This window comes from Anticarsia gemmatalis, chromosome 2 (assembly GCF_050436995.1).
Source record: "Anticarsia gemmatalis isolate Benzon Research Colony breed Stoneville strain chromosome 2, ilAntGemm2 primary, whole genome shotgun sequence".
NCBI classification, from domain to species: Eukaryota; Metazoa; Arthropoda; class Insecta; order Lepidoptera; family Erebidae; genus Anticarsia; species Anticarsia gemmatalis.
The window spans coordinates 13,564,539-13,575,437 of NC_134746.1; the positions used below are offsets into that span (position 1 = coordinate 13,564,539).

Sequence of the window (10,899 nt, forward strand, 5' to 3'; positions counted from 1 at the left end):
GAAGCCTACGTTCTGCAGGCTGAAGTGGACATTCAAGTTTCCTTTCAAAAACTAAACAATCTATCAGATTTTTCACAATTTTCCCTCCTCTTTCCAGATACGACCCAATGATCTACATATTCCCTCGCATAACCAAGTGCACGTTCCACAAGTTCGGTGCGTCAGGCAGCATACAGACGCACGACAGTCTCTGCATACTGCCGCTGAACATCGTCAACGAGAAGACCTACATCTTCCTGTGGTTCTGGTACATCATACTGGCTGTTGTGCTGGCATTGCTTGTTATATACAGGTGAGAACATCTACATAAAGAACTAATAGCATAGAAGATTACTATCAATTCAGCCACTATTAGCCTTGTGAACCACACAATTGGACTTCAGAATAGCCTGACATTATTAAAATACTTCTAGATTGGATTAACACTAGCTGTAGTCAAATTTGATTATTTTGTAATATATTTCGACGCTATAGCCTAAGATGTCATTAAGATTTTGAAATAATATTATATCTTGCGGATTTTGTGCCTTTTCCGAAAACCGTCAATTTTGACAGGTTTGAGTTCCAGCTAGGTACCATTGTCAAAATTACCAAATATCCTTATAATATTGAACTGTTAGTCTGTCCATTTATTTGGTCTACAACTACCGGTGTTTTTATTTCTATAGAGGTTGTATCGTTAAAACTTAAATCACTTAGTTCTACGATCCATGTTGTTTAGAATGCACGTTGTCACTGTAAACAAGCGGGCAGCAGGTACAATCACGTACACGCACATATTACCGTAATGAGAACCGGCTGATAGTGTTCTCTTAAACCAATTATGATAAAACACCTGCTTAGTGCCACACATACACTTATATGTAATAATGTGACATGTGTATGTACTTCATCATATTGTGATCTATACTAATATTATAAAGCTGAAGAGTTTGTTTGTTTGATTGTTTGTTTGTTTGTTTGAACGCGCTAATCTCAGGAACTACTGGTAGGATTTGCAAAATTATTTCAGTGTTAGATAGCCCATTTATCAAGGAAGGCTATAGGCTATATAACATCACGCTACGGTCATTAGGAGCGGAGTAGCAACGAAAAATGTTACAAAAACGGGGAAAATTTGGACCCATTCTCTTAGGCGACGCAAGCGAAGTTGCGCGGGTCAGCTAGTAGGTGATAAGTTGTGTATGAACTTTGAACTCTGAAATAATAATATACCTACTTCACTTTAAAAATTAGTTATTAATTACTTAGGAAGAGGATTCGACATTACATAACAGAAAAATTGATATTTAGAAGATGATTTCCAAATCATGGTAAATTCTTAAAATTTTCTTTGCAGACTGGTAATAATCTTCGTGCCGTCAGTTCGTCCGCGTCTGTTGCACGCTCGCTCTCGCACGCTCGCCATGGAGACGGCCGTGCTCGTGTCGCACCGCTCCGACATCGGCGACTGGTGGCTGCTCTACATGCTCGCTAGGAACATCGACCCGCTTATATACAGGTACCTTATATACTTAAGTATTCTTATTATGACAGACTGAACCTTTGTTAAAAATAATATGAGAATATAACCTAATTAAAGGAAGAGAGTTTTAATTATTGGGCTTGGAAAAAATTCTGTCGATAAGAAAATAAATTGCTCGGATATTAACGTGTATTAGAAATTACCAATACTAACTGCAATATTGAAAGGCAAAATCTTGCATCTATGGAGATTTTACTAAAAGCTAATTTATCCTTTTTGTAGACTGCCTTTGGCGTTACTCAGTTTTCAAATGAATTTTGACGAATCCATTGATAAATAACTTTGTAAACTCCTGGCACCTTCAACCTATGTGGTCTTCTGGTCCTTTCTACAGAATCATGTACACATGATTATGTAAAAAATATTTTTTTTTGTGACCTGTAGCAATAAAAATGTAGAAATCTTCATCATCTCGCCTATTATTAAATAAAGACGTGTGTTGTAATAATCTAGTAAAATTAAAGGCTGTCTGGCTTGTTACAAGAGTATATGAACTTAATCATTTGTATTCTCATTCCAGAGAGCTAATATGCGAGCTGGCCAAACGCACGGGTGAGAAGGAAGGCGCGCGCGCGTGACCCACGGCTCCCAGCGTCGCCCTCGTCGGCGTCTGACACCACGCACCGCTGTCTACCACGCACTAGTACTAACACTCACTATAATATTACTAAATATATATAAGTATGCCCGGTTTCACTCAATAATAAGGCGCCTTTAGCCTTTATAAAGGCTGTTATTTGCTTTTGAAAGTTAAGGCCTAATAAGATGACAAAAGTGTAGGTTAATCTATACAACATATAGTGACAGCAATTGAAAAAAATGCTGTGAATATTTCATCTGATAAGTTAAAAGAAACTTATCCAAAAGTCGTGAAATTAAGGCTAGGGCCAGTTGGATAAAAGTTGTATAATTTATCCTGACGATAGTGACAGAAATTGAGTAAAAAAATACTGACAATATTCCATTTGGTAAGCTAAGCTATACTTTTCTATTGGTGATGAAAACGGAGCTACAGGTCTGATTTGACTTGACTTGACACTTATCCAGGAGTCGTGGAAGGTCTTTAGGCCTGTTTTATAGCAGTCGGGTAACCTATGCGATAAATAGACAGCAGATGTATAAGAGAAGCTGTCAATATTCCATCTGACAAAGACGTAATGGAACTGAAATCGGGCATATACAATTTTTCTACGTGAACAGTGGCTTGCTTAAACAATAAGCATGTTAATATAATCTCTTCTCTAAATGTTTAAGAAGAGTAGTAATACTTTCAAAACAATTTTATACAACATTTTTGCGCTGCAATAAGTGATTTTCGCAGTCAATTAAGCGCCTTTGACTCTCGAAAACTTGAATGAATCAAGCTTAGATCTAAATATGTAACTGTATATAACTTTATAAACGTTTCTTATGAATTCCAGCCATGATTTTATGACAAGTCGGGGATAATCTCAAGTGAATCTAATTTTTTATACTTATATACTTTCCAATATTCATTTTTATCACGATTTCTAACTGCTTATCGTAAAGACTAATCGCGTCTCAATTTCAAGTACCGATTAAGGCTCGGCGCCCATTATCGGCCGCCCATCGCACCTAAGGCTAAGAATTTTGAGGCTTTAACATCATAGCTACAAAATAAAAAAATCGATAACATATTGTAGTAATAAAACTATTGCTGCATTATGCTAAAGCCAGGAAAATATTTTCTCTTGCCGATGCCGATAATGGGGTCCAGCATTTAGGCTTACTTGCTTCCTTGGCTGATGTTGGTCGTATTCAACGATTGTACACCGTCAGGTCAGCTTACCTGTGTAGTCTCATAAAGCATAATGTTCTTACTTTGACTCGACCGATGTCAGCTTAGAAATAAGTCAAGCAACTCAGCTCTCACTTTGGCGCCTATTCTTGTTAGAGAATCTTGAGCGCTACTCAAATTTAAGTAACAGCCTTAAGACGCGTTTTTTATATTTACTTTGACAATTATACATGTTATAAACAACGAATTATCTCGACCGACATATAGATTTGTTTAATCTATTTTAGTCTGATTGTTAGTTAAATGTTTTTCTGTAGTCATAGTGGAGTTATATCACTGCCATTTTGTGTCGCTTTTATTTCTTCAAACTTGTAGTTATATCTTTTTTGCTTTAAGACTATATTGACGTCATAAAAATACCATCTTAACTCTACGTGTGTTGCCATATTATGAAACAAAATGTATTGCACTCGCGTTAAGTACCTACGAAAGGCCAATATCCAATACAAATAGATACACAGTAAATACATAAAACTTCAATAAAGAACTTTTATGTAAAAGAAAATACGCAAACTGTAAGTGCAAAAAACACTATTTTGACCCAAGAAGTTTAACAGAATATCGCATTATGACATCACTATTTACAAAAATCTTATAGCAAGAAAGCTATATAATTAAGATAGTTTAAAAATATGTATTATAAAACGAATATCTAGATCTGAAAAGACATACTAAAACAGTTTTAATGCATATCATGTAGTTTGTATTATTTCTACTTTATTTTAAATATACTCGAATATTATAACTTGTGATGATTTTAACTCAAATCAGTTGTGAGTGAAGCATATACAATATAATAAATAATAAATATTATTATAATTTAAAATAATTTTGAACAAGCACAAACAATTTTGCATTTTTTTATATAGCAACACTTTTGTCTTGAACATGACAACTTTTAGGACCACCAATTATCGTCACATGTTTGGATAGATATTTTCCTCGCTAACTTATACCATAAGGATAAAAAATGTCTGTCAAAAAAGTCAACATTTTGCCTTGTACGTAAAAAAATACCCTGAAATAAATCTTAGCTTGTTCTTTCTAGGACAACTGCAATAATAAAGACTAATGACAGCGTGTCAATTTTGATCAGTTTTTTAACCGACTTCAAATCAGAAGGAGGTTCTTCTACTGTATATATTTTACGTTTTATATACTGCTAGACACTGACGGTAAAAGGACTGGAAATGTATGGCCTTATTCATACGATTGTATAGACTTGTAATGTGAACGGATTTTGGAACAATTTTCTAATTGTAGATTGACTGATTGTTGTGTGTGAAAGATGAGATACAGTAATATAAAAGAATTGGCACTTTTTTCATTTTTGAGTAAGGTTAAGGATTTTTATCCAATTTGGCAATAAAAAGCGACAAAAGACTTTTAGATCCAATATAATTCCTAAGTAACGTTGACGTCAGGCAGGCGGGTTGTAAAAATATCATACCAAAACCCCTTTATAGCATGTTTTTGAGAGAAAACGTGTGCTGATCCCACGTAACGTGCTATAAGGACAAGGAAAGAAAAAGTTTGTCAAAGTTTATTCGGCTATATCTCGCTTTCAATAGTCTTCGTAGGGTATACAAGATTTAATAATATGATATGCGATTATAAACTTACGTTCTGGTGATAAACGAAACTTAGTGTAGGTACCCTTCAGACAAGATAATAAAGGCTGAATTTTCATAATTAATTACATTAGAGGTAGAACTTTCCTTCATCTGCCATACTTTTATAATACTGTATCTCATCAATGTGGATATAATCTAGGCGTTGACGGTTGTCAGTGATATAATATTGTATATCATTTTGTGTATTTGTATCTATATACTAAGATTTATAATATCTGTTTACATAAAAACAAAACTCCCTCAATTTAAACAATAAGTAATGCTATCTCTTTTTCCTTCTTAAAGGGGAAAAAAGAAACAAAATATGTAGTGTGTAAAGAGGGTAGTTGTATAAAACGATGGTTACGCCATCTCTCGGTCGTGTTTCGTAACAAGTGTTGTGAGTTCTCTGATTGGTGTTCATTTTTAAAATTATACGCCCCAATATTTGGGGATTTTTTTACGATTTTCGCTGTTACAAGTTGACTTTAGATGAATTGTTAAGTTTTAATGTGATATCATTTTACAATGGCGTTTTGGCGAAGACATTATAAATAACTTCTTTAAACGAACACATTTCTTCTATAGTTTCTTCACTTTTCATTCAGCATTTAATGAGTTACAAAATATTTATCTCAATTTGTACCCTACTTTTTTTATCTGACTGATTTTGTATTTTTTATGAATGTCCTATTCTAAATAAGATCGATACATAATGTATTTTGGAGTATCATAATATGAAAACCCTTTAGTTATTTGAGTATATTATCAAAATTTTAAAATATAATTCTTTCATTTCGCCGCAACACCAATATCATCGTCATATTGTTGACTTCATTCTAAATTCATTCTTAAAAGACAACTTCACTAAATAAATGTATGAACATACATCTAATAGACTGGTCACAAAACTCTCATAAAAATAAAGACATAGCATAGTAATTATGACAAATAATCCCTTTTAAATAAGCTCTCCTTTTATAAATATTTGTATCAATACGAAACGTAAACTAACTTGAAACTCTGGCATAGTAAAAAAGTACCCAACTTAAAATCTATTACTGTGAAAGAAAAACGCTGTCAGTAAATTGTTTCATTAATTGCCAATAGAGGGCGTTAGTGTAGAGTTAAGTTAGTTATTGTGAAATATTGAATGTTCTTTTTCTTTTTTCTTAAAAATATTTCAATGTGATAATAATTCTGTTCGCCTCTATGCGAATCAGTAATGGTTTTAGGCCTTATCAAAAGTCTTTGGGAGGTTTAAATAACTTTGACACTAGGATGATCATTAGCCTTTCAAAAGTAAATCGAAAATACATTTCTTTAACGACGTTAATTTTGCAAAAGAAGTTTATCAAAATCATGTTTCGTATTGATACAAATAACATCCAAAAAAAGCGCTCAAAAACAAAACAAATGCCATAAGAAAAGTAATATTTCACAAATATATATTATTTGTATATTTAGTATGTTTAAAGATAATTTTAAATTAACCGTGGCCGCTCGCACTCGGCCATCTTTCCATTTAAACTAAGTTGGTACCCGTGTATTGAAAGACAGTGTAAATAGTGAATTTTATAGATTATACGTATGTTCCTAACAGGCGATTCGTTTTAGTTCAATTATAGGCTGTATTACATTTGCTAAATATTGTGGACAGTTGCTCGGGCGGGGACTTGTAAAAGACAATTATGTTTAAAATTTTAAATACCCACAAGCATACAAACAAGAGGAGCTCGTGGCTTAGATTACAACAGCCGCACGGATCGATCTCTGAGGTTAAGCTACGCTTGCCGAGGTTGTTCCGTGGATGGGTGACCATCTTATACATATCGAGTTCCTCCGTGTTTCGGAAGGCACGTTAAATTGTGGGTCCCGGCTGTCATTTTCGAAGATCTTTGACAGTCGTTAACAGTAGTCAGAAGCTTGAAAGTCTGACAACCAGTCTTACCGAAGGGTATCGTGTTAATACCCAAGTAATTGGGTTGTGGAGGTCAGATAGGCAGTCGCTCCATGTAAAACACTGGTATCCAGCTGCATCCGGTGAGACTGGAAGCCGACTCCAACATAGTTTGGAACAAAGGCTAAGCGAATATATATATAAATGCTAAACCGAAATTATTTTCAATTCATTCCTCGAATTGTAATGCATCATCGGTATATTCCCAGTTGTCAAATCTTGTTCAAATCGGTTCAGCTGTTTTGATGTGAAAGACGAACAAACTAGCACACAAATATACTTTCACTATTAAAATATCAGTTATAACTAGTTCTTATGATGGGATACTATTAGTATCATAAACAAAGGCCTATGCATTTTATATGAAATGAGTATCAAACGGTGATTGGTAAAAAGGTTCAAAAGTAAGCAGATTATGGCAACCCCACCCGAGTAACCTACTTAAAAATTTAAGTGTCATCAAAGAAATTATATTGGCAACACTACAGTATAATTTCAATTAATTTTAAATTTAATTTTAATTATGAAGAAGCATTTATTATAATTTAATTTTGTGTTAATATAATTTATATACTCTGTATCATACGATTGTGACGTCATAGTATGCTTTGTCCTTTTCACTCTTATTGCAATCATCATAAGTGTGATAAGGACAGAGTATATTATGTTTTTTATTGTAAGAATTATTTTATAGTGATATATTGACAAAATTATTAGTAATATTAAGTGGATTATAAATCTTTTTTGTATGTTTTAGTTTGCTGTTTTCAAAACTTGAAATTATATGTGTATTGGATGTGATGAAATTAAAACCTATTTAGGTATTGAGTGCCATGTTATAATACTTTCCCTATGGATTCTTATGTTTCTTTTACTAATTTATATTTAATTGAAAAACATTTATCAATACCCAAGAATATTTGAACAAATTAACTCTAATTCAATAGCTATATCTTCTATACTCAATCGATTCATTATTATATTGTTTTCATACATACTTAGAGCTTTATAAATCTTTCTAACACAATGTCAATCTACCTTTATTATTATACAAGTTTCATCACGTCCAATACACATTAACTATAAAATTATGACATTAACTAAATTAGTTCCTGCAACATACGCTAGGGGCGCAGCTAAATTTTACTGTGTACCTGTTAACGTCTAAATTTTCTATACCTTTAGCATACATACAGACATTAAATTGCTCCTTGTTCCCTATAGGGAGGGAATAAGTAAAGACTACTACATAGCTAAATGATTTTTAGCCAATGATGAAGGATTTTTTGACGTATATAGGTTTATAGTAATTGAATGTACTATACAAAGTTGTTTGTATTTCGTAATTGCCCCTTTTTATACAGTTCATCTTTACATAAATATGTCAATTCTAAAAGGTCAAATGTCTCAACTCTATTCAATATGACATGTGCCCTTTTCGAAGTAATATATTAAAATGTACTGCATTTTCTACTTTTCTATAGAGATAATGACAGTTCTCTGTTTCTCTTGAATAGGGTTAAATGAATTGTTTATATTACTGTAAGCGATGTTCAGTTTCAGATGAAATATACAAATATTATTCTTTTATTTACTTCGTTTTATTTACATACCTACAAATTGAGGCATAGGTCCTATCAACTGAAATAAAACTACGTGTGAAAAAGGGTTCTGTAGCGAACACTTGATACCATAGTTTCAATAAATTAAATGCTAGTTAACACTTTTTTCTTCTTTTCTTTAAAACGTTTACTGTGTCTTAAAGACAATTTTTACACAAACAAGGAAACCGAATTGGTTAGCCATTCCTGTGTCTTGTGTTTAGCAATATATGTGGCGATTCTTTTTTATATGTATAGATTTGATCTGTGTTAATATGCAACGGGTAGCTACCATGGCATGTTTCCTTCAACGTATTAGTAGTGCCAGAGGTTGTAAGGCATATGAAATACATCAATTTGTCTTATAATAATTAGTTACCGTTTTGTCAGGGGGGTTCCACTCCGCAGAGTAGGTATGATCGGCCACCGGGCCGCATATGCGGCCTATCTCAGTAGGTTGCCACTCGGCGCGCTCGCTGACCGCGTCGCGCGATTTAGTGCTAGCTACACTTATCTATTCTCTTAATCTGCTTTCTGTTTAAATAAAAAAAAAATGTCAACTAAACAACAAAAATCCCGTAAAAAAGCTAAAAGATACTGTAGTGTTTATGGGTGCATGAACAAAGACAATACGGAATCGAAAATATCATAATAATATAATAAATATATAAATATCATTTTTTAATATCGTCGGCACAATCCACGGAATACCTACCTATTAAAAAAGTGGCGGCGCGGCGGCCAATCGTTCGTTCTATTCGCTTCTTTGATTTTACCTATAGTAAAGTTATGTTGCGTGTTAGTAAAGCTACCTATATTTATTTAATGGCCAGACAGCAATACAATTATAATTTTATTTTATAATGGTTAATGGGTTTTTCAGACACTATTAGGAACAGATTAACATGTTTTGAAGTATTGTATTTGCATAGGTACACACTGTTCTTTTTATTGATTTATTTTAATATTTATATCGACTAGTGATAACCCTGTGTTCCGGCGGTGAAACCGGAGACGCGCGGCGATACCCAATGGAGTATGAACGCTCGCGCAGCGCGATAAGTTTCAATTTCGTGTGGCAGTCGTTAGTGTAGGTAATTTTTTATGCCTAAACTTCACTTTTGTTCGGAAGTGGACCTTCTGTACGGTAGTACTATTACTTATTCTGTGGTTTTGTTAACAAAAACCAAATAAACAAATCTCCATAGCCTGTACGTAATCAACTTTAGCATAAAGATCATTCACCAGGCTCACGAGTCATTATAATATTCGAATTTCGAATCAAATTAAAATGAGAAACAATCCTACTACAATAAGGGTAACCAATAGGAAAACAGTATGAAAGCCCTTTTTCCTAGCGACTCTGCTATTGGGTAGTCGGCGCACGCGACGCCGCCGTTTAGCTTTGATGTAGGCTGTCCTTTGATCTATCCCGCCAGTGCAGCCCAAACCTGTGTTTTTGACACATTTATCGGAAAATAACGCGCGTGAAAAACTCGAATTTAAGTAAATTTTCCGCATAAAAACGCTTATTTATTGTCTTTGTATTAGTTTTTATTGTATTTAAATAGCAATAGTTACTGGTTTGTGGAATAGAGAGGTTTAAATTATAATAAGGTTAGAAAGTGTTTAGTAGCTCTTGTGATAAGGACGCCATAGTATTATTAGTGGTTTATCATTATTAGGGAGTGCGTGTTTGTGTTGTTTTCGCGGTGCCTCGAAGTGATTAGTGATAATTAGATAATAATAATATGTCGTAAGTGGGTAGGTAATGCATTCGCCGCGCGAAGTGTCAGTGTTCTCACAGGATCGAGACGCGCCGGCGCCGAACTCCCGAGCCTGCGCCGCCGCTGCCGCTGTTGCTGCAGTGTACACGTAAGTAATCATTTGTAGCCATGGCTGGGCGAGAAGTATGAATGAATGTTTGTACAGAGTGATAGCTACTGCTTTGATAACATTATTTTATTATTTAGTATTTGTAACCTTTTAATTTATTTAATTAACGGTGTTAAAGAAATCTGTTTGTCTCATGACTCTTGACCTCTAGCCCGTTAAAGAAACTAAGAAATCCATACGTTTAGGTATTCTTAGTAATGAATCTAAAGGTAGTCTTATTGAAAGTAAATCTGGTGGCTGAAGCTCATGTGGCAGTTCAGTGGGTATTTTTTTAGTAAATCGAGGATGTATAAAAATATGAATGATAAAATACATCAAAAATAGTTGTATAACTTGACCACGGTCCAAGCCACACTTGAAATAAGGTAGGTATTTGACAATACATATATGCGCTGTTCGGTCAATACGAGTTCCAAGATCCCTAGTTCCAGAACAAAGCGGCTCTAAATTATTCCTTAAGTAAATTCTAAATTAAAACCACAAGA

The 10,899-nt window shown here is 33.9% G+C and overlaps 1 protein-coding gene across 3 annotated transcripts in view; it reads left to right on the forward strand.

The window, feature by feature from the left end:
• ogre (optic ganglion reduced) overlaps positions 1-8,507 on the forward strand; it is a 69,373-nt gene extending 60,866 nt beyond the window's left edge. For 2 of the 3 annotated variants that reach the window (XM_076133819.1, XM_076133809.1), the window contains exons 6-8: positions 98-292; positions 1,340-1,501; positions 2,046-8,507. In XM_076133819.1, the coding sequence (XP_075989934.1) occupies positions 98-292; positions 1,340-1,501; positions 2,046-2,103 (415 nt within the window). In that variant the 3' untranslated portion in view covers positions 2,104-8,507. Of the gene's footprint in view, positions 1-97; positions 297-1,339; positions 1,502-2,045 lie in introns of those variants that run through there. The other variant, XM_076133829.1, reaches the window with a different exon arrangement.
• Positions 8,508-10,899: the final 2,392 nt, after the last annotated feature.